At 41.7% G+C, this 25,170-nt stretch overlaps 1 protein-coding gene across 14 annotated transcripts in view; it reads right to left on the bottom strand.

The window, feature by feature from the left end:
• The window catches only part of UNC80 (unc-80 homolog, NALCN channel complex subunit), a 192,360-nt gene that overhangs the window by 108,613 nt on the left and 58,577 nt on the right, over positions 1-25,170 (bottom strand). For 8 of the 14 annotated variants that reach the window (XM_038421372.2, XM_038421379.2, XM_038421373.2 and 5 more), the window contains exons 17-22: positions 23,942-24,111; positions 22,028-22,129; positions 17,586-17,800; positions 16,868-16,974; positions 15,216-15,372; positions 4,518-4,690 (exon numbers count right to left, since the gene is read on the bottom strand). In XM_038421372.2, coding sequence (XP_038277300.1) covers positions 4,518-4,690; positions 15,216-15,372; positions 16,868-16,974; positions 17,586-17,800; positions 22,028-22,129; positions 23,942-24,111 — 924 coding nt within the window. The remainder of the gene's footprint in view (positions 1-4,517; positions 4,691-15,215; positions 15,373-16,867; positions 16,975-17,585; positions 17,801-22,027; positions 22,130-23,941; positions 24,112-25,170) is intronic. The other 6 variants (XM_038421380.2, XM_038421386.2, XM_038421387.2 and 3 more) reach the window with 3 other exon arrangements.

Raw genomic sequence — 25,170 nt, 5'->3', positions numbered from 1 at the left:
TTTAAAAATATACTTTGTATTAAACTGTGCTTTTCTTTGCTTTAAAGAAGTTGAAAGTATTTTTTCATAATAGTGTAATTTGCCAGTGGCCAATGCAGTAAAATAACATACTGACAGCTTTTCAAATGTACAATGAATATGGCATCTTAAAAGCTAAAACATGTCACTGACTCTGTAGAATTGATACAAAGCAAATGGAATATGGTAAGGACTACTCCATTCTTGCAGATTAAACAACAATTGAGAAGTCTTGGTCTTAAAGTCATGTTTGAGTCAAACTGGACACAACTCATACCCACAGCTTTCCAAAAGATAAACGTCTGCTTATGGCAAGCTACAGAGATCAGAAACAATCTGCCAAAATGTGAGTAGAGAGAGCCAAATGCAATAACCCAGGACTGACTGCCATTGCTACTGTCATAGGAAAAGGCTAGAGCAGATATAAATCTGAAGGGAAAATAAAAGAGGGCGTAGTGAAAGAAATATTGATTTTGACAAGTGTTGTGAATTTTCTCTCTGTCGCACTAGATCCCTGCCCCAACTTCCCAAAAATGGGGCAAGTTATTCATCCCAGCACATACTGTGCATATCTGTCTCCCATCTGTTGGGTTACAAGGACTTCAAGCTCAGTGACAGATCATAAATATAATTCTGTGCTCTGTGCCAAAAGCAGTCATCTTCTTTGAGACTACAAAAAAGACAGGCGCAACAGGAACGTCAAGAAAACAAAGAAAATACCTCAGGAAGCGTTAATATTTTTTCTGCTCTGCCTCCCATTCCCAGATTACAACTAGCTAGTAAGATGCTGGAAAGAGCGAACTCACTGTCATTCCCTTATTAGTTCAACATTCTTGTAACAACGACTTCATAGCCATACACCATTCTCAGTGATAACTAAGGATTTCCATCACTTTTAGTTCTTATATCCCTGCCACCTTCCTGCAAAGAAACCCTGTCATGAACAATCTGTTGGCTCACATTGGAACCCTTTAATAGAGCTCTTTGATCAATTTAGGGGGTTCTTTACTTTTGGGGCAATAACATGGCCATCGGCTCAAGGGCTTCCATCCCTTCAATGCTCCACTGGGCACCAGAAACCTCACATAAAACTCTTTGATTGATTTCCTCCTCCCTTAGCTCAGTGTTCTCCTTCTCAAAACCAGAGAGAAACACTAGTGCTATCACGACCCTAGGTGCAATGTAGCTTCTGAAACAAGAGGATCAGTGGCTGCTAAATTAAGGGCAGCACTGGAAATAATTCAGAGCTGCCTTTTCCTCAGATTCCTTTCATTGCCAGTCCTTATGACCAGGAAATTGGATCTTTCTAGGCTTGTGAACTACAGCTTAACATCTTCATTTTTAAAACCAAACCTCAGTCCTTTTCCTGATGTCCAACACAAAAGGAGAAATAACAAAAGTTTGGTGCTCTAATCAAATACTCAAGATCTAGATTGAAAAGCTGTGTTGTATTGTCTTATTTCTGAAAGATTAAATTTGCTGAAAAACACAGTTTTCATTCCAAGTGTTTGTCTGTTTTTTTTTCATTTGAAATGATTGAACAAATCATGAGAATCGCTGAGCTTCTGCTTAAATCAGTGAGAGTTGTAGTTGCTCAGCAGCTGCTGAATATCTCTTTCTACATATGTATTGCACACACAAAAACTATGCAAAAAGAACATTATTAAGGTTCCAAAGTCAAGCATTCAAAAGTTAGAAAATGCCAGAATTAAGGTTGCCTATGCAACCTTAATTCAGACCCCTTGTGCACATGCATTCTGATACAGTCTGTAATTATATGATCACATAGCATTTTTTCCACAAGCCCCCTGCCTCATTCAGCGCACAGAATGGATGGTGCTCACTTAATGAGCAGCTATTCAATGTTTTCTTTTCTCATTGTTCAGTGCATGGCTCCAAGGCCTTATTTATTGAACTCTATTCAAACCCTACTCAAAAAACGCAATTATTAATTTCCTCATTGACTTTTCTGTAGTGCTTATCGCTACACTATCTGAATCCTTCACAGACATGTATTAATTTATTTTCACAACTTCTTTGTAAAGTGAAGGGATGGTATGATCCCCCATTTTACTGATGGGGGTCTGAGGCATAAAGAGATTAAGGTCAAAAGTATTCAATAATTTTGGGTGCCCAATTTGAGATGTCCAGGGCCTGATTCTCCAGATCACTTAGTATTATATAGCACTTTATATGTGCAAAGCAGAGCTCCCACCAACTTCAGTTGCAGCGGTGAAGTCTCAGCACTTCTGTTAATCAGGATCCAGGGTCTCAAGTTAGGCACCCAGAAAATGGGGAACACATAATTAGTGACCATGTGTGAAAAATTTAAGTGACATCACATAGGAACTTTGTGGCTGAGGCAGGGATAAAATCCAATTCTCCTGTGTGGCATTCAATTGTCCTACTCACAAGACCAACCTTTTTCTTCCTGTAATCCCCTGCCTCATTCACTAGACATCTCCCAACTTCTGCAACAAATCCAGCAGGGGACCTACAGACAACAGTCTCCTTCACTACACAAATCTGATTCATCCTCAAAAAGGTCCATTCTGGACCATGAATGAGGCAGGGCTTTCATGGAAAAAAATAGTATGTGATGATGCAATACAAAATATACTAAATACAGAATACCCTTTTGTGGAGATTACAGTAAAATCAATACTGTTTTTGACTAATTGTAATCTCAGTTACACTCTGGATTTACAAGCACTGTAACTGAGGTCAGATTCCAGCCCAGAGAATTTATCAGGATATTCTTATACCATTCTTTCTTGTCAGGCAACCCCATTCCAGACTCGAACCAAAGGCTTTTACTGATCTAATGATGAAGGACGGAGAGTGAAACTCAGCTTGGCAAGCCAGCTCCTAGCATTCCCCAGGTCATACATAGTATAAACACATCACTGTACTGTACTGTTGGTACATTTGCAGTTATCTTAATAAGTGAGAATGCAGGGAATGGTCCTGTGGTTTAAACACAGGACACATTTTAAGAATAAGGAAGGACATTGTCACTTGCCAGACTGATGTCACATGACATGTTTCTCTCTTACACAGCTCTTGAAGGTGATATAATTTGTTACAGTACATGCCATACAGATTTCAAGAAAGGTCTTAAAGTGATACAGTGCCGCGTCTCTGAGGCTGTAGTGAAAGTTTTTTCTTACATTTTGTGTTTGTTAATCTAGTGCTTGTGATGGGTAGAAGCTTGACAGTCTTGGAGAATGAAGTCCTTTTGCTATAGCACAGGCATTTGGAGTGAGTGCCTTCCCATCCAGCCCTGCAAGCCTGCCTCAACCCTGACTGGCATGGACCCCATGACTGAGGGTGAAAAGGTAGTTCAACCTCCTGGATGATTCAGCATTCCCCTACTCTGCTGGCACTGCAGCCAGCCCAGGTGCCAATTAATTCCAGCCATGGTGGTGGGCTTTAGTGAAGCACACACCTGTCCACTGGGAAATGGACTGAGGCCATCTCCCTAATTGCACACAGAAAACTGAACAGCCATCAGATGGCAACAGCAACTTTTGGCCAATACTGATCTAGGTTGGATTTGAACCTGCAGCATAGTAGGGTGGCAGGCTGTGGTTTACAGTGTTAAAAACAATACAACCTATGTAAAAAAAATGTGTAATTCACAGGTGTGATATCCAACCCATGAATTAAGAGATTTACCCAACCAACACTACCGGAACAGAAAGCTAGCCTGGGTGGACAAGCCACTGAGCAAATCTAGAGAGTAGTGAAGAGGAGGACGCTAAGGCTGCAAATGAACACAGATCCAGCAACAGTCACAGAGAAAAGAGGGGTGTGGGAAGTCAGCAGCTGTAGATGTCCTCAGAGACTGGGCTGGGAAAAGAGAGAGCGAGCAGCACAAATGGAAGAAAGGGGAAAAGGACGGCAACGGAGGGAGGGAGTGGAAGAGATGACAATACAAGTGGGAGCAACGATGGAACAGTCAACTTGGAGTGTCTGGGACTTGGATCCATGAGTTATTAGTATATACATTAAAAACAGCCAAATGTTGAGCCTTGGTGTTTTTTCCATTGAGCGTCTCTGGTGACTAACAGACATGCTTCACTTTACTTAACGAGACCATCAGAAGCCCTCAGTGCAATTATGGCCCCACATCTGGCAGTTACCTGTCCTTTATTCTATATCCTGTATCTTGGTATTGTTATAAGCTATTTGCAAAGGGATAGCTTCTGACTGTTAGTGCAATTTGCAGCATGAATATAAAAACTTCATGTTAGCAGTAATCTTATTAAGTGGATTGGTATAATAATGGAGATCCATTTTCTGTGCATATTTATACAGTCACACACATTAAAACTTCAGCTAATATTAACAACACTTCATATTTATATAGTGATTTACCGGTTCAAAGTGCTTTATAGACATTAACTAATGACAGTAGCATCTCAATACACTCCAGTTTGTACATTATTGCTCAGCAGGGAAGAACTATGTTAATGAATGCTTGCGCAATAACTTACAAGATCGAGGCCAGCTGCCAGGATGGAGGCATCGGGGATAGTACCTGGCTCACAGCAGTTTAAGAGAAACTGAAAGCGTTTCATGCCTTGTCTGATTGCTCCCAGGTTCACTACATTCTTGGATTTTCCAGCTTCCTGGTTGGAGGCCAAGTGATCATCAAAACTGTGGCAACCTGAGGAGGTAGAGAGTATAAAGGGAGTCCAGGGTGGGGGGTGGGGGATGAGAAGAAGGGAAGAGAAGGGGGACATAATACCTCACAGATAAAAAAAAAAAGTTGTACAGGAATTCTGGTGTGCATGATCCTGACCCAGTTCCCTTCCCTCAACTTGATACATAATCTGAGCATATGTGACAATTTCCATGGCACCTAGTGACTGTGAAAACTGTGAGCCTGATTCTGAACATGGCTATGCTGATGTAAGTCCAAAGTGGTTCCCTGGACGTGGATGGAGGTACTCTAGATTTACTCCAGTGTAAATTAGATCAGAATATGGTTGGTCCATGGCCTTTTTTCAAATATGTAAATACAGTATCAAGTCTTCTGCGTGTTCGGGCTCTCAGGCTCTCTCCCTCTTCACACTTCCTGGTCAGTCTATTTAGATTATTTTCATTTATCTGTCTCTATCTTAGCTTATCATCTTCCTTCTCCCTAAGAAAGGATATGCATTTATCCTTACCTATGAATTTAACAAATGCTATATTATATGTGAGCAGACAAACATGAGTAATAATTCTTCCAAAAGGACAAGGCAAGGATCAGCTGTTACTTATATAGGCCTAAATCTTCAGAAGTGACTAGTTATTTTGGGGAGCCCACCTTGAGATACCTTATGTCAAGGCCTGATTTTCAGAAAGTGCTCAGCACTCACCTTCTGTAAATCCTTTAAGATGTCTCATATGCAGTGCACCTAAAAATGGAGGCACCCAGAATGACTAGTCACTTTTGAAAATGAAGCCCATAAAGCCTCCTTTGAACACATTAACATGTTACTTGTATGGGACACATCAGCTAGTAACAATGCAGTCTGGAACCAAAGTTCCCCTGAGGAAGGTAAGCAGGTAGGCAAAGCCTAACAAGTTACAGAGTTGGTGTGGCTTGTGAAAGGTACACAAAAGAAATATTAATTAGTTGGGAAAACACAATGAAATTAAAAATATTCTAAACTAAAGCACCGCTGGGAAGTAGCCAAGAGCTTTCGTTTCAGCCAGACACCCTCCTAAAGGCAAAAACAAGGGAGATCAATTGGATTTCTTCACCCACATGACCTCAACATGGCACATGGCTCAGCTGCCATTTTTGCCTTCTCAAAGGAAAGCTCTTCTGAAAGCTTTGAGAGAAGATCTACATAATACATTATACGAGCACTTCTATCACCTCTAAGGGAACAAAGCTAGAAAAACTGAGTACCTCAGTAGAACAGACGGAGGACTAGACAGGACTCAGAGGATAAATCTGAAAAGTAATTTCAAGTCTAAGATGATTACCATTCACCACAATCAAAAGTATAAACTCTCCACCTCCCTCTGCAGAAGCATATGCAGAATCAAGCCAAAGTCAAGAATCTGCAGCTCATGGGCTTTCCTGGTTTGTCCACAAAACTATCCCAACTTCCTTGATTTATGGGCATAAGGAAGAACCTCTCATCATTGAGGAATCTTACAGAATGCTCAATAATAAAGCAACTTAGAACTTTGGGCTGGGGACTCTAGTTGTTTCTAACATGGATGTAACAGAAAGGCAGGGCACCAGCATTGAAGGACATTCTTGACCTAGGGAGAGGAGAAAAGCAGAAAACTTCAAGTCCACTAAGGGACCTTGCCATGAAGATTTACCTTATACAGTACAATGACAACCCCAGAATAGATAGACGTAAAATCTTTTCCAAACTATTAAGCCTAATCATGCAAACAAAGATGAATTAAGTTTAAAAAAATCTTCTTGTAAGAATGAAAGTACATGGCTGTCCTATGTCCAGCTAAGCTACATAGTGCCCAACAGCAAAACATTTCTATCCTGGGACAGATTTCATCCAAATGAAAACAGAGAAGGAACAAGGACACTCGTATTAGTTGAATGGACATTACTGCCTTTTCTTCCAATGCCTTTGTTTCCGAACTACCTGGTATATTTCAACTGATACAATTAATGGGCATTGTATCACAATATCCTGTTCAGGGTATAGACAAATAATGTTTTCCCTTAAACATGTCTAACCAATCTCTCAGTGTCAGAATCTCTAAGAAGTACAGCACAGAAACTCACTGCCCTGGTGGAGGGCACAGCTAAGGATGCATTAAGCCACTTTTGTGCCCTCCTAATTTGGGGCGGAGCCACAGCCACCAGCATAATTTAGACACCTCTGGGGCCCTGTCTCAATTGTTGTGTCCACCCTGGTTTTCTGTATGGGTGGCAATGATGAACAGAATCTCCGAAGTTCTGCATATTGTGGTCCCGTCCCCATCATGTGCTTTCCATCCCCGCCCTGACTCTTTTCTGGGGCTTGTGAGGAGGTCCTGGAGAGACAACATTATGACTAGCTCATGGCCTGCACAGGGAAAAATCCCCCCTGACACAACAGAGCTTTGAGGGTCCTTCTTTATCTTTCATAAAAGGGTCAGGATGTGGAGAGGATCTCAACCTTGACTTTTGGGCCTGCGGTCTTAACTATGGACTGCATTCTGATATATCATAGGGAGGGGGGAAAAGGAGAAAAAAAGGAGGGAGGGGCACAAGTCACCATTCTGTTTTTGGTTCTTTCTATATTCCTGATCACCTTACCTACTGTTCTGGGCTGGATCCTGCTCCCACTGAAGTGAATGGGAATTTTATCATTCACTTCAATGAGAGCACAATCAGTCCTTGTTGTTAATAATCCAGAAATTGGTTCCTCTCCAACATCAATGGAGGACAAGATGGCAATAGCCAATGGGGCAGATCCTCAGCTGTTGTAAATGGACATATCTCCATCGGCTTCGACAGTGTTACTTTGATTTACACTAGCTGAGGATCTGGCTCAGTTAATGGAAATCATTGCCTATCCTAATGAGAGAGCTTCACCTGTTTAGGGAGTTCTATATTTTTCAGTCCCATTTGTTGGATGGACGCAAGATCTCTTCTCTGTGCAGGGCTGGTGGGTGCTATGCACATTAATTTTTTTTTGCTCTATGTTGTATAAATTGAAGAATATTATAAACTTTGCATTGAATAAAATATTATTAAATACAAAAGATATTCACAGACTCTAAGGCTAGAAGTGACCACTGTGATCATATAGTGCGACCTCTTGTGTAACACAGGCCATAGAACTTCCCCAAAATAATTCCTAGAACATATTTTAGAAAAACATCCAACCTTAATTTAAAAAACAGTCAGTGATGGAGAACCTACCACAACACTTGATAAGTTGTTTCAATAGTTAATTACTCGCACCATTAAAAATCTACATCTTATTTCCAGTCTGACTTTGTTTAGCGTCAACTTCCAGTCATTGGATCATGTTATACTTTCTCTGTTAGATTGAAGAGTCCATTATTAAATATTTGTTCCCCATGTAGGTACTTATAGATTATAATCAAGTCAATCCTTAACCTTCTCTTTGTTAAACTAAATAGATAGAACTCCTTGAATCTTTCCACAGGACAGAAGCGACTTTGTCTGTACAAAGTGCAAGCTGGTCTCCATATTGGAAGAGAAGGTTCAAAGTCTGGAGCAACAGGTATCAACTCTGCGTTGCATAAGAGAAACTGAAGATTTCCTGGACAGCAGGGAAACAAGCAGGGAAAACTGGAAGTCCTGGCACAGTCAAGGAATTATGATGTGACTAGAATAACAGAGACTTGGTGGGATAACTCACATGACTGGAGTATTGTCATGGATGGATATAAACTGTTCAGGAAGGATAGGCAGGGCAGAAAAGGTGGGGGAGTTGCACTGTATGTAAGGGAGCAATATGACTGCGCAGAGCTCAAGTATGAAACTGCAGAAAAACCTGAGAGTCTCTGGATTAAGTTTAGAAGTGTGAGCAACAAGGGTGATGTTGTGGTGGGAGTCTACTATAGACCATCAGACCAGGGGGATGAGGTGGACGAGGCTTTCTTCCGGCAACTCATGGAAGTTACTAGATCACAGGCCCTGGTTGTCATGGGAGACTTCAATCACCCTGATATCTGCTGGGAGAGCAATACAGCGGTGCACAGACAATCCAGGAAGTTTTTGGAAAGTGTAGGAGACAAATTTCCTGTTGCAAGTGCTGGAGGAACCAACTAGGGGCAAAGCTCTTCTTAACCTGCTTCTCACAAACCAGGAAGAATTAGTAGGGGAAGCAAAAATGGATGGGAACCTGGGAGGCAGGTACCATGAGATGGTCGAGTTCAGGATCCTGACATAGGGAAGAAAGGAGAGCAGAAGAATATGGGCCCTGGACTTCAGAAAAGCAGACTGACTCCCTCAGGGAACTGATGGACAGGATCCCCTGGGAGAATAACATGAAAGGGAAAGGAGTTCAGGAGAGCTGGCTGTATTTTAAAGAATCCTTATTGAGGTTACAGGGACAAACCATCCCAATGTGTAGAAAGAATAGTAAATATGGCAGGCGACCAGCTTGGCTTTACAGTGAAATCCTTGCAGATCTTAAACACAAAAAAAGAAGCTTACAAGAAGTGGAAGATTGGAGAAATGACCAGGGAAGAGTATAAATATATTGCTCGGGCATGCAGGAGTGAAATGAGGAAGGCCAAATCACACCTGGAGTTGCAGCTAGCAAGAGATGTTAGGAGTAACAAGAAGGGTTTCTTCAGGTATGTTAGCAACAAGAAAAAAGTCAAGGAAAGTGTGGGTCCCTTACTGAATGAGGGAGGCAACCTAGTGACAGAGGATATGGAAAAAGCTAATGTACTCAATGCTTTTTTTGCCTCTGTCTTCACGAACAAGGTCAGCTCCCAGACTACTGCACTGGGCAGCACAGCATGGGGAGGAGGTGACCAGCCCTCTGTGCAGAAAGAAGTGGTTCGGGACTATTTAGAAAAGCTGGACGAGCACAAGTCCATGGGGCCAGATGCACTGCATCCAAGAGTGATAAAGGAGTTGGCAAATGTGATTGCAGAGCCATTGGCCATTATCTTTGAAAACTCATGGCGATCGGGGGAAGTCCTGGACGACTGGAAAAAGGCTAATGTAGTGCCCATCTTTAAAAAAGGGAAGAAAGAGGATCCTGAGAACTACAGGCCAGTCAGCCTCACCTCAGTCCCTGGAAAAATCATGGAGTAGGTCCTCAAGGAATCAATTCTGAAGCACTTAGAGGAGAGGAAAGTGATCAGGAACAGTCAGCATGGATTCACCAAGGGCAAGTCATGCCTGACTAATCTAATTGCCTCCTGTGACAAGATAACTGGCTCTGTGGATGAGGGGAAAGCAGTAGACGTATTGTTCCTTGACTTTAGCAAAGCTTTTGACACCGTCTCCTACAGTATTCTTGCCAGCAAGTTAAAGTATGGGCTGGATGAATGGACTATAAGGTGGATAAAAAGTTGGCTAGATTGTCGTGCTCAATGGGTAGTGATCAATGGCTCCATGTCTAGTTGGCAGCCAGTATCAAATGGAGTGCCCCAAGGGTCGGTCCTCGGGCCGGTTTTGTTCAATATCTTCATAAATGATCTGGAGGATGGTGTGGATTGCATCCTCAGCAAGTTTGCAGATGACACTAAACTGGGAGGAGAGGTAGATATGCTGAAGGGTAGGGATAGGATACAGAGGGACCTAGACAAATTAAGAGAATTGAGCCAAAAGAAATCTGATGAGGTTCAACAAGGACAAGTGCAGAGTCCTGCACTTAGGACGGAAAAAGCCCATGCACCGCTACAGACTAGGGACCGAATGGCTAGGCAGCAGTTCTGCAGAAAAGGACTTAGGGGTTACAGTGGATGAGAAGCTGGATATGAGTCAGCAGTGTGCCGTTGTTGCCAAGAAGGACAATGGCATTTTGGGATGTATCAGTAGCGGCATTGCCAGCAGATCGAGGGACATGATCGTTCCCCTCTATTCGACATTGGTGAGGCCTCATCTGGAGTACTGTGTCCAGTTTTGGGCCCCACACTACAAGAAGGATGTGGAAAAATTGTAAAACGTCCAATGGAGGGCAACAAAAGTGATTAGGGGACTGGAACACATGACTTATGAGGAGAAACTGAGGGAACTGCGATTGTTTAGTCTGCGGAAGAGACGAATGAGGGGGATTTGATAGCTGCTTTCAACTACCTGAAAGGGGGTTCCAAAGAGGATGGATCTAAACTGTTCTTAGTGGTAGCAGATGACAGAACAAGGAGTAATGGTCTGAAGTTGCAGTGGGGGAGGTTTAGGTTGGATATTAGGAAAAACTTTTTCACTAGGAGGGTGGTGAAACAATGGAATGCATTACCTAGGGAGGTGGTAGAATCTCCTTCCTTAGAAGTTTTTAAGGTCAGGCTTGACAAAGCCCTGGCTGGGATGATTTAGTTGGGGATTGGTCCTGCTTTGAGCAGGGGGTTGGACTAGATGACCTCCTGAGGTCCCTTCCAACCCTGATATTCTATGATTCTATGAATCTGTCATTATAACACGTTTTCTAATCCTTTAATCATTCTCATGGCTTTTCTCTGAGCCCTCTCCAATTTATTAACATCCTTCTTCAATTGCTGCTTGCCAGTTTAGCTGTATTCTGATTATAGGTAAAAGCCCTTTTAAATAAATGATGAACTGTATAATGCATACATATATTTGAAATATATAGACCCCCCCAATGACCTAGATGACAAATGATGATGAAAGCAACAGCTCGTAAAGAACTTGACAAAGTGACTCCAGGTTTATAGGTTAATAGGTTTTTTGTTGCTGTTCACTGTAATGCATGTTTGTTTTTCTCTCCTAGTTTTACTCAGTTGTCATATTTTTAAAACAAAGACGGAAGGAAGCACTACACGGAGAAAATGTGAGCAGAATGATGTCATAGCACAGCATCAAGAATGCCGAAAAGGAGAAAGGACAGCACATTGACAAAAAACACTGTCCCGGGTCCATCCAGCCATCAGGTTCTTCATGATTTAATAGCACCTATCCAGTCTAATAAGCCTTTGTTCTCCCCTCTTAAAAATATAATTCCCATTGATCTCAATGGAAAATTATGAATGCAAAGGAAAGTTTTCATCCCTGTATATATTTTGATCTTTCTATTACTTTTTTGATATTTGTTAACACTCATGCCCCAAAAGGTCTTGCACAGAATATGATTAACTCAGACCTGACAAATGTTATGATAATTCAACCTCATGTTCAAATGAAATCATTAATTCAGAAATTGACATCTGAAGCACAAAATATACTATAAGGTGTGTGTGCACTATACAGTATTATTATATACGTACGTATGTATATTATATACATCCACACAGGCCTTGATGCTGTAAGTTATGCATATGGTTGCAGGAGGTCTGCCCATGCACAGTAACTTGCAAGACTGGGGTAATTTTATATAATACACACACACACACGTAAAAATTATGTATATGTTTACACACACACACACGTACAAATTTTGCTGAGCTACATCTCATGTATAAAAATTCCGTTCTGATATGATTACATGCTCCCTTGACTTTCACAATTTACCTTTCAAACTAGAGATTTAAAAAAAAAAAAGTCTTTAAGCTCCCTTGATTTTGAGAAACTCACAGGTGACAAACTATACTCATGAACATCACTGGCTGATTTACCTGTTTGGGTTTTTTTCATAAGGACCTTCTCTTAACTCTCATTTATTACGCATTTCTAATAAAGACGTTGTGTTTAAAAGCCAGATATGGCCCACTTAGCTCCACTTACGCGCAGACAAATAAATATTAATGTATATTGCTCTTGGGCAGGTGAAAGAGATGTTCCGATTTTTCAAAATAAAAGTAGTTACATAACATATTAATCACAAAGTGCTGAAATACTTTAGATAGTTCAAAGTTCATATAGGTAACAAGTGTGACATCGTAGCAGAACAAATGCATAAGATATGTTACACGTAACATACACGATTATATAACATAACACAGAATAAACAAACTTTATTTTTGACTTGCATCCATACTTTGAATTCTGTGCATGAAATGTTGGTGACTTAAATTCAATGGGAATTTTGGATGTGCAAGATCAGGCTTAGATTTCCAGTCTGGACATTTGTGAAAAGCAATAGACGTTGAATAACTTATTGCATTCACATCTCTAGCTCCTAGCCTTATGCCCTTACTTTGCAATATCAAATTAATAGAGCCAAAGAGTAACAACAGGAGCTCTCTGGCTATCACTCCATGCTGAGAATAAAGAAAGGCTCTTTGCATTTTATGATAAATGAGGAGAACATCATGTTGGCTTAGCCTCTTCCTGGACATTTTTTGGCCATATTTTGCTCAGACATGCCTATCTGAAGTTAATAGCTGGGAAGAGACAGGTGTTGAAAAGCTGCAAGAATAGATAAAAGCAAACAAGGCAAAAAGATGCTAATGAAATGTAAGCGATGGGCGGTACATTATTTTGCAGATAGGTACAGCTGCATCTGAGCTTTGGGAAAAGGACTGTTCCTGAGGCTCTTAGGGCCAGATTCCACTGGGATGACTTTTTCAGTGACAGTGCAGTTTGTGGACAGTGGGTGCAAAGATAGCCATGAGCCACCTTTACATGCCCCCTCCCAATTCTAGGGCTGTGGGTGCTGGGTCAGTCCCAAAATACAATTTAGTGTGTAGTCTCAGGGCTGCTCCACCTTGTGCCATTATGGCAGCCAGAGATGAGCTGAATGAAGCAGCTCTTCATGCAGGCTCTTTTCTTTGGTAATGCCCCCAACCCTGGGGCCCACGGTGAGGGTGACAGAGAAGCCACCACACCAGCCTGAGCGTGCCAGAGTATTTCCCATGAGGGTGCAATGCTGAGGTTGTAGATTGGGCTGGCACTGAAGCCTTTGTGTATTGGAGAACTGGTGCAGGGGAGCTGCAGCAGGGGCCTGTGTCTGGCCTGAAGTCCATATGAACCCAGTTAATGCAACTGCACATGCACTACAGAAACAATCCCATTTATATACCTCCATAATACATGGGAACATGCCATGCATATTATGATCTGATAACTCATCTGAGGGTGCATCTATCAGTTCTGAAAAGAGAAGCCACGACAATACTTAGGCATGTGGTATGTTGATAAAAGTCATGCTGTATGAGAAAATCAATCAACATATACTAGAAATAGCTGATCAAACAGGACTTCACTTTACTACCGACAGCCCACATTTTGAAATGTATGTAAAAACGGGCTATTTACACCTCTTCTACTGGGTGTGTGACACGCACTGGTGTAACTGGGAACTTCAGCTGAGGGAATGCCAGCTCAAGGGAGCAACATCAGTTTACATCAGCTGAAGTTCTGGCCCATGGACTGAAGCTGTGTATCATCCTTAGAATGTGGCCTGTTTGAACATGGATACTTTCTTAATGACTTAGTTTTTCAGTGGAGATGCATAGATATTATTCATATCAAGTGTGACATCTCTGGTGACAAGACTATGGGCCTGATTCTGATCTTATTTACACTGGTGTAAATTAGGAGCGTGGTAGCTCCCTGTAAGTCAGGGATGCTTCAGTGGTGTTAGTGAGATAAAAAATCAGGCCTTCTCACTTTCTGTGTGAAGCTAACTTTGGAAAGCACACTTGTAGCTGACTGCTATTGCTATCCCCGACCATGTGATTCCTGTGCAAGCCTGTGCCACATGATGGCAAAATGAGCATATACAGCCACGGTGTAATGTCAGATGATGTAAAATGTAATGTCAGGGAATGTAATATACTATAAAAATAGCAGAAGCAATGGGGTGGGAGATCAAACTGTTTTTTTAAAACAAAAATAATAGAATGTCAAGATGCAAGGTTTGTCTCCTTGGTAACAAGGATCAGGTTTCTGAGCTGAGTTTGGATGGCTGTATAATACTTGAAAATATAATACCCCCCTAATAAAGGCACTTTTTAAACAAACATCACTGCTTTTTAAAAAATTGCATTATGATAAAATATTATTATAATTATTTCTTTTGTTGAGAAAAAGGGACAGCATCTCTTTAACGAATGGCATGCAGACATTAGACATGCAAACACAGAAGAAAAGAGATAATTAAAACAAGGTTTGTACAGGGTTTTCCATTTCATCGGAGCTGAATTGTTCTAAAACTGTCATATGGTCACTAATTGGAAAAAAGAACTGATGGAGCATCCATCTTTATATTATGGAATGAAAGATTCACACACCACCTTTTAGACTGAATTACTGTTTTGAAGTAAATATAAATTTTTCAGGTGTGTTGATTTGATTTAATTTGACTTCATTTTTGAAAATCCAAATGTTACATTAGCTTAATTTATTTGGACATATTTGCTTTTTTTTATTTTCACATTCTACACATTTGCTAGAGGTTTTTTTTTTAAATCAAAATGAAAGAAAGAAGGAAGAGAAAGAAAATGGTTACTAAGAATGAAAAGTTGGAGAAGAACAGAATGGATACAAAAACCCTGGAGAAAGTAAGGAGTGGGGAAGGGGTAAAAGAAAGAAAGAAAGAAAGAAAGAAAGAAAGAAAGAAAGAAAGAAAGAAAGAAAGAAAGAAAGAAAGAAAGAAAGAAAGAAAGAGAAAACCCTGATTTCTAACCATCTTTTTCTTCTGTGTGATGAAGCTTGGATGGGTATCTTCGGCAGATGCGCCATTTACCAAGACGCTTGAAGAAATTCTCCTCTTCATCTCGCCCATTCTCCAGGCCACCTCCTGGTCCACCTTCTGACAGCTTCACCGCACTAGTGAATTTCACCTGAACAAATGAGGAGACAAGACTCAGTTCTGATGTGTTATGATTTCTCTACCAACTTTGCCATAGCAATGCACCACTTAAGGACAGGCAGTAGTGTGGTACATTACTATAGCAACCGAATAGGAACTGTGCCCATATGCACCAGCTGAGGATATTAAGTATTCTGTAATTTGGCTAGGTAGCCATTCCCCTTCTTTCACAGGGGTTCATACAGATGCAAGTAAGGAAAAAGCAGCATGACCAACTAGTAAAGTACATTCAGTATATTCAGAGGACCCAGATAACTCTCTGAGTGAAAAGAACTGCCAGGAGAAATGAAATGTTAATTACACTGACACTACATTCCTGTGACACTGTTCATATGGAGGACCAAAGAAGGTACAATGACAAATCTCTAGCTGGCCTATAACAAGAATGAAACATGGAGCATATTTAACCCAGTTTTCTTCACTTCCCCAGAAGGAAGTCTTGAGATGGTGCTAGACACCAGTCATTACACTCTTCCTTTTCTGTTATTGCTTAGACACACATCCCCCCTCCTCATTGCTATGATAACATCATTTTACTGCATCCTTATTCTATTACCTCATCACTGCCTCTTAGCCTTTCAAATCACATGCATCCTCACAAAACTGTGTGTTTCAGCTGTTCCCTGATTTTCCAAAGACCGACTGCTTCCAAAGCTCCTCTTCAGTGTATTTCTAGTGTGTCCTATACTACAGCACTGGGCACTGCTTAGAAAAATATGGAAGGAGAATAATTTCTGTCCAATTATGAACCATCTCCACTCTGCTCCGCCCTCCTCTCAAGGGAAGGAAAAAAGTCACTTGCCATTTTCAACCTCTTTCCTTGAGGGAGGACCTGTCTTACATTATGTTCAAGGGACAAATCCTGCTGCCTCCCCCATGGTGGGGTTATGCTGGACTTTGGGGAGAAGCAGGATTTGGGAGGTCTGCACAGGAGTGTGCAAGTGCAGCTCCACTGGATCTCTGTGCATGGAAGCACGCAGGGCAGGGAGGAGCATTGCTAACAGACTCACCACTGAACAGAATCTCTGGCCTTTCACTTCTGTGAGGGCTGGAGTGGGAGAATGCTAGGACATAAAAGAGACTATTCCTGCCTTTTATTTGGAACAGCTTCCAAGGAGCAGCTGTGCTACAATTCCATGGCCCAGGGGAAGGATTTCTCTTTCCCCCACCCCCCACCCCCACCTTCCTGCAGACCTCCTGCAGCCAAGGTATTATGCTGGATGCTGAGCAGTAGATATGCTCCCAAATATGGAAAGACAGACTCCTACTAGCCTTTGCAGGTGAGGAGTTGCACCACTGTGGGCACTCTACCTAAAGCCCCAGCTTCTGAGGATTTTGTCCCTGGGTCCCATCAGCTGCAATATCCATGCTAATCATAGTATTTTCTCTGGGAGCTAGAAGTGTTCTATGAAGTAGCAAGACCCTATCCCTTTATCCTCCCTACTAATCTGAAAAAACACATTTACCTTGGAACTTTGTCTGATGAAAGACAGACGGTCTACAGAGCTGATATCCAGGAGGTCTTCCACCCCGTCGGCCAGCCCAGAGAGGGAAGAGCGTTTCAGCCAGTTCCCTGATGCAGATAAAGCCAGTCAGGACAATTCTGCAATTGTTCCAAGCTGAATACATCAGCAATACAGGCATATTTCTCTATAGCGCTGAAACAGTCATACCGTGACATGAGAAAAGGGTGAAGGACGAGGCGTGTTCATGCTACATGCATCAAAGATCATAGTTGAATTCATAACATGAGAGGCTGAGTTTTAGGACTGTAAAAGTTGAAAATCAACACGGGTCAGTGAGAAAGGATAAATTACATTTATTCTTCCTTTCTTATTGAAGTCTGCTTGGAAAGCTTCTCTTAGAGAGAAAGGAAGGATGGTCCAGTGGTGACGGCTCCAGTCTAGGACTTTGGAACCCTGGGTTAAAGTCCCTGCTCTGCCATAGACTTTCTGTGTGACCTTGGACAAGTCACTTAGTCTCTCTCTGTCTCACTTCCCCATCTGTAAAATGGAGAAAATAGCAGTTCTCTACCTCACAAGGGGTGTTATGAGAATAAATATATTAAAGATTGTAAGGCACTCAGACACTACCTGTCTTTGCTATACAGTATCCAACACACACACAGAACGGATCTATTCTATCTGCACATGCAGTATGTGGATATAATATAAAGGGACATACATTTACCTATGGGGAGTTTGAGTTTCTTTCGGAGCGAGATCCGGCGGGAGCGGGAGCGAGAGCGCCTGTCGGTGGTCGTTCCAGAGTGAGCAGTGGTGCACTCTGATGTGTCCTGCTCTGACTGGCTGCTGGTATCACTTGCTGCACTCTGTGACTTGAACATCTTTCGCCAGAAGTCTTTGCGTCCCAGAACTGCCCCTTGCATTTGCTCATCGCTGCGAGAGAACAACACAGGGTTAATAATACCTCGCTGTGATTTGTATGCTGCTAAGTACATTTGAACAAATTTCCCCTCTTCTAACCTCTCTTTTTTCCTTGTCATATGTTACTCTAAAAATTTAAACTTATTCTTCTTGATGTAATTTGTTAAGCTAGACAGTGTTCTCAGTATTGCACAATGAAGACACATTTTACCCTGGAGTGTTTACAGTCTAAAAAGACATTCTGTTTTTGTGTCATTATGCTAAAGCAGCGTTTCTCAAACTTGGGTCTGCGGACCTGGTACTCCAGGGGGTCCGCAAGTCATGCCTAGGGCCACTGGCTCCGCTGATCAACTCCTCCCCCTCCCTCCCAGTGCCTACTGCATGTCATGGAATAGCTGTTCAGCAGCATGCAGGAGATATTGGGAGGGAGGGGGATGATCTGGGATGGGGCACACTCAGGGGAGGGGGCAGAAAGAGGTGGGGAAGAGGAGGGGCAGGGATGGAGTGGGGGTGGGACCTGGGGGAAGGGATGGAGTGGGGACGGGGCCTGGGGCTAAGCAGGGGGTTTAGGGGTCAGCGAAAAATTTTAAAATCATAATGCAGGTCTCTGGGTTGCTAAAGTTTGAGAACCGCTGTGCTAAAGAATCATCCTCTATTTGGTCAAAGTGACCACTAATGTACAGGATTAATGCTTTTCAAGACTGTGTCCCTTACAAAAGTGTTTGTATATCAAAATATCATTTCAATACTGTGTGTAACTATATGAAATCACAATTCTTAGCAATCTTTTAGAATAGTGACACAATATTCTGCTGCATACCTGAGACCCCAAAGTTCTGTGGCAGGACTGTGAGCAGAATGACTAATTCTAATTTTTCTCAGGAGATCCAAATTTTCTGTTCTCTTTACAATCGCACCATCAGAGGAAAGTTTCAGAAAGTTTCATATTCATAAACAACCCTTTCTGGACTTTCCTCTTTTCTGTATTCTGGATTTTAATTGGCAAATCTATCTCCACTCCAGGAGAATACAGATTTGAGAGACATAAAAAGGCTGGGCAAAAGAACTAACTACAACATTCGGATCTCAAAGCCAACCTCTTTTTCATAAATTTAGGATTTAGCTTTTAATTTCAACAAATCTTCTTTTGCTACAGAAAGTTTGAATAACTTCTGGACTAAAGAATGACTCTGGAACATTTAACAGAGCAGCACAATATAATAATCATCCTTAAACACTGTCTAATTTTGACTTAAAATAACTAGACTGTTCCCATTATTTGCAGTATTCCCCACACTTCCCTAGACTTGATATAGGGAATACTGCAAATACTGAAGAAAAATTATATAGCTTTATAAGGGCTTGTCTACTCTGGAACTTCCAGGAAAGTTAATCCGAATCACTGCCAAAGTGAATTTAGCTAAACCAAATTAAAGTCATTTTAATTCTGAGCAGCAGCATCCACACAGGGATTCAATGCAATTTAACTAATCCACTTCAAATCCACACTTTTAGTTAATTCAGATTAATTTTCCTGGCTGTCCCTATGTAGGCAAGCCTTAAGGCAACTGAAATGTTTCTAAGGGTGATCTTCTGTATTGCTGCGGGTATCTTTCCATTGTTTGAGAGCATGAGTAATATTGAAATAATGACCTCAGCACATACAGCAATAGTTGGAAATCTATTGCATAAAATATACACAAGCTTCCTTTTTCACCTCTGATCAAGTCAGAACGACAGTGAGTGTTTAGAAATGGGCCCAAGGCCTAACCTTTGTTCCAAAATCTAGATCCTAGCTTCCACTAAACTCAGATGGGTTCAGATTCAGTATACTGCTCTTAACTCACCTCAGCTTACTCTACTAAAGGACTCATCTATTGCTGAACCCTGTATTCTAGCTGATATTAAAGATGCTATGGATGTAGGAGAGTTATCTCCTTTTCTTCTTTCCCACCAGCATAAATCAGGCCACTGGGCCCCTCAGGGTGGAATGTCCAGTGGGAAAGCTGCCGTGGCATAAGATGACAAACTTATCTGTAAGAAGACCCATTTGAGTCCAGAATGCATCAAAAACTGGGCAGTGTTAGCCTGGGAAAGGATGTGGCTAAGTTTATCAGGGTAAGTTGATTCAATGCATCTACTGGCAGAGCTTCTATGGACTAAAGCTACGCTCCACCTGACATAAGCCCTGGGGTAAATCCACCCCCAGAGTACAGCACTGCATCCTGGTGCAGGGCAACTTTGTTTGCGCAACCTTGCACCATCTGTGGTGTCTCTTGGCCCACAGTTTTTACCTTTCCCAACCTACTATTTTGAATGTTAGGAACAGTCTTTATTTCATTATCGGCACATCATTTGAATGTGTGGGTTACCACTCTCCTAGGACATGATGATTTAACCATGAATGGGAAAGCAATGCCTAAAGAAAACCTCTCTGAGCCATATATTAATCTTGTATTACAGGTTTCTAAGAGTAAAGAACAAAAACAAGAACTGAACAAAGATTTGATCAGTTGGGACACTGGTCTATCAATGTGAGATTTTCAAGAGCCCTGATTTTGCTCACCAAGTATGGGTCTTCGGGCTGGGCAAAACCTCCAAATAAATCAGACGAAAACATAAATCAATTCACCATTCATTTGTTTTGCTTAACTACTCTGACCATGCTTGCTAATTAGAAAATGTTATTTCCCCTTAAAGCAGGGCTTGGCTCCTTCACAATCCATCTTCTCCCACTTGATCTTGCAATCAAGTCATAACATTGCATTTGTGATTACACAATCATTTCCATGGCGAAAGAGATTATTCTCTGCAGATTCAAGTAGATCAGGATGAGGAGGAAAGATTGAGAGAGAGAGAAAGAAATACCCCAGCTGGGGCCTACTGTCCCACCACAGGATATGAACAGCTTCCTCTGAATTCAGAAGATCAGTTAGGTCTTCAAAGAAGAACAGATACAGTGAACTACCGCTATCTTCTCTAAAGACACCCATCTTCATACATCTCCACTACTGGTGACCAAAAAAGCCAAGCAAGTTTCCACCAAGAGAAGAAAACTGAAAAAATATGACAGATAATGCAAGAGGTAGCAGTAAATAACTAAAGATAATTTAATTACAGAATTAATAACAAAAGTCTTCAAATATGTTAAGGGCTGTTATAAAGAGAACTGTGATCAACTGATCTCCATGTCCATTGAAGGTTAAACAAGATCTGTAGCAAGGGAGATTTAGGTTAGCTATAAGGAAAAACTTTAACTGTAAGGATAGCTAAATAGTGACACAGGCTTCCAAGGGGAGGTTGTGACATGCCTATCATTGGAGGTTTTAAAGAACAGGTTAGACAAACACCTGTCAGGGATGGCCTAGGTTACTTGGCAGGGGGATGGACTTGATGATCTCTAGAGCTCCCCTCCAGTACTCTATTTCTAAGATTCTATGAATATTTCTATGATTCAATTCATTTTGGGGGGGAAAATAATAAAATCAGTCTGACTCAAAAAAGGGAAAAACAAAGAAGAGGAAGATGCTCAAGCTGGAGGGTTTTCTTGAGAATTGTCACTTATTGTTAGACTGCAAGTTCCTTGGGCAGAGATCATCTTTCCATTATGTATGCATACAGCACTTAGTATGATGGGTCCCCAGTCTATAGCTGGGGCCTCTAGGCATTGCCCCAATACAAATACAAAAATAATAATCAGAAAGCCATTGGTGCAGCTCTGCTGATAAGGCAAGTGCAACAACCCAAGGGTGAGAAATGAACCAACCACTGGATGAATTAAGGGGCATGTAATTATCCCACCAGTGTCATTTTTAGATTTCCTGCAGGAGCAACAGCTTAGAATGTTGAGACCTACTTGGGATCATGTTTGGAGCATGGATGCACAAACAGGGAATTGCTCTGATGATGAGAATAAACGTTCTATTTATTGCTCATTGTTAGAAATGCATTGGCAAATTTTGTTGCAATTTCATTTTGTGCTGTTCCATTTTGCGTTGGCCTGTGGTGCCCCCTTTAATGTATCTTCCTCTGAAATCAAGTTTTTGCCCCGTTATCCTTTCGTTGGTACGGAAGGTGGGCATTTGTTGGACAAAACCTGTAAGTTCAGCAACAACTTAAACACTCAGTACATTACTTGTATCGCCCACAGAGAAGAACCCTAACTGAACAGCTGATTGCTACTACCACAGTGGGAAATTCTCTGGTACAACACATTCAAACTACTAAATATTTACTTACTGCTCTGGGGTCTGCTGAGGACGACTGGAGATGTAACTACGACATTCATCAGGGGCAGATGATGCCTGGCCTTTATCAATAACAACACTTCCCACCTCAGATCTAGGCAGATAATACAGACAGTCAACTAACGTTAACAGATGGCATATCTTGCTTCTCATATAATTAACATTGTTCCCTGATCACTGAATCCAGCACTTCTGAAAAACATATTACAGCAACTGGCCTGCCTATGCACATATAAAAAATGTATTGGGACAGGGACCTAAGGCCAAGATTAGAGTCTTGCACGGGACTTTCTTAAAATCCCGCTCCTGCTGCTATGGCAGTGGGTTCTTCAGAACCTGCAGGATTCCAGTTCCACTGCAGGGCTCTACACTAGTCACGCACAGGGCTCTACCCAAGATTTTCAAAAGCTACTAGCAACGTTGGAGCCTCATTTTGTGAGTGCTCAGTGTGAGGTGTCTTAAAGAAGGCAGATCATCAGAAAGTATTGACCACATACTTTTGGTAATCTTGGCCAGTGTGGTCTGCCTGTCTCCGAGGCCAAGAAAATCATGCGACAAATCTGATGCTGCTAGTTTACATGAGATGAATTCATTTAGTTCCATTTGAAGCTCCCTTTTTGATCCATACTACTTCTTTTGTCTCACACTTGAATGCAACACATCCCACATCTCAAGACAGCATGTCAAATTAATAAAGCAAGCTAGGTTTCTTTTGTATCATGCTCCCCACACCTGAGTACAGGTATTCAGACCAACAGCTCTTCGCACCTCAAGGTACTGATGCTAATACTAAGCCATGTCCACATGATGTTGGGGGGTGGGGGTTGCAATCATCCCTTCACACACAACCTCCATCCCTCCTCTTTCTTTCTCCTTCCCTGTGAATTTCCACTGCTTTGCTATCTTACTTCCTTTGTACCAGTTATTTCTGTTAGGATCCACATTTTTCATGGCTACTCCCACAGCTGCCCTCACTTTATTAAATTTTAAGTACGGCTTCTGTCACTGCCACACTCAAGTCCTGTGCATCAGGAGCGGGACATGTGCTAACAAGATGGAAAACAAACAACCCCTTGTACTTTCCTACATTTGTGTCTGTCGTCAGATGTTTGGCTGCCTGTGTGTGTTTTCCCTGTGTGCTGTCCCAGCTCTGTGCAACAGCTGGCACAGCAGATCTCGAGTGAACCGCCCAATAACCACAAAATTCATTAAGGTATGAAGGCGCTTGGATTGCCTTTATTGGTTTATTGCCGACAAAGCACAGTGATAATGCCCCAGCTCAATGGTTACAGGTACACTAACACATGTATGCTCGTGACAGTGGACCGGCTCAGTTAATGGTGGGACTTTCCACTATCCCTGAGGGCAGACAAAGATATTGCCTCTGAGATACATCTTTATACACCAAAACAAACAAGTTACATATCACTCTTGACTTATCAGGGTGCCACCCTCTGACATACCGGGTGCCAGCCATTGCCTTGTACCTATAGGTTCGATCAAAACATCTATATTCATCATGCTGTCATCCTGACCTTATCCTTAAGATGGGTCAGCATGGTCCTGTTATCTTTGGGGAATTTGTTTATTGAGATATTCTGGTATTTCCTTTCTGGAATGTGCTTCCGTGAGTGTTTTGTGCCAAGCACCTCTTAGGAATATGTGGTTTTACAATCTCAACCTTATGCATGCCAAATTCTGTGAGCAGGGCCTGCCTCTTGTTCACAACTTAACTCTGCTTTATGTTAGCAAGTTTTGACCATTACTTTAGCCCAGGCCTCAGGCCTCATATCAGGCCTCTGATTCAAGGCCTTATGTTTCAGGCCCTCTTACTACAGTGTTCAGCATAATAAGTTATACAACAGTATATAAATCATTCAGACACAAATCTCTCCCGGACACAAACTTTTTGCTCCCCGGAGGTTTCAGATCCTGCTCAGTTGTTTCATCTGTTTTCTTCCCTGGAATTAACTTTTCAGCACTGTCCAAAAGGGCGCTCAGTGCCACCCTTCTAAAAACATTACCATGAGCCTCCTTGATAAATTGGACCAATTGCCGGATGTCACAGTACAATCCCTGAATAACAAAAGGAGAGACAGAGGGAAAGAGAGAGCTGTGTTACTCAGTTTGTATACAAGCAGGGAGGGAAACAAATATTCCTTTTGTATGTAGCCAGGGTGATGCATTAGATCATAAAGAATTGCATACCTCAATAATTTTGCCAGCTGTTGTCTGAACTGTTCTTTACTTACAGGTTTATGTTTTTTTGTTAATGTCAAATGTTTCTCTTTGTAAGAGGAAAGTCAATCCAGGAGCCAGCTAAGAGACTCTGATGAAGTGAGCTGTAGCTCACGAAAGCTTATGCTCAAATAAATTTGTTAGTCTCTAAGGTGTCAGAAGTACTCCTTTTCTTTCTAAGAGACTCTGTAACCATCGGGGTGAACTCTTTTGATAATGTAATCTATGAGTTACTGATCTGCTTGATGGTGTATATGACTAGTTTTTAAATTATCATCATTATTAAAGGTGGAGCAGGGGGCTGTAAAGAAATAATTTAACTAAGGCAAAGTTGCTGCTGACCCTCACATCAATCTATTAACTATCATAAGCATGTCATTATTGTTATAGGGCATATTCTGTACTGGAAAAAGGCAGTTTTAACTTATGCCAGGGCTTCTGGATCAGAGGATCTGGGAGCTGTGAAGTTGGTTTGAAGCCTCTTTTACCCATTCATCTAATCCAAAATGTTAAAAGGCAGGAAAAATCCTAGTGAAAAAAGCAGCATCTTAGATTTTTTCTTAATTATTTGAATGGATTACATCATGACAATAGAGAGGAATGACTCATACATTCACCAATCTAACTCCCACAATTAGATTTTTTTTTACCTCATTACATTTGCGTGCATAATTGTAGCCCCTGGGAGGAGTTGGTATGGAAAGGGCACCCCTATCTCTGCAGGAGAGAACTTTCCAAAGGACCCGACTTCTGTTTCAGGAGCTTTCTTGAGAGCCCTCTGTCTATTCTGAAAATTCCAGCTGTGGAACTATGTGGCCAGTACTCTACAAACACCAGATCAGTTGATGGTGCCCTGACTGAGGTACCGATTCCACAAGACACTTACGCACACACCCA

Source organism: Dermochelys coriacea, chromosome 11 (assembly GCF_009764565.3).
Source record: "Dermochelys coriacea isolate rDerCor1 chromosome 11, rDerCor1.pri.v4, whole genome shotgun sequence".
In the NCBI taxonomy this organism is placed as follows: domain Eukaryota; kingdom Metazoa; phylum Chordata; order Testudines; family Dermochelyidae; genus Dermochelys; species Dermochelys coriacea.
The sequence above is the reverse complement of the archived record's forward strand: the minus strand, read 5'-3'. Positions and strand labels throughout refer to the sequence as shown.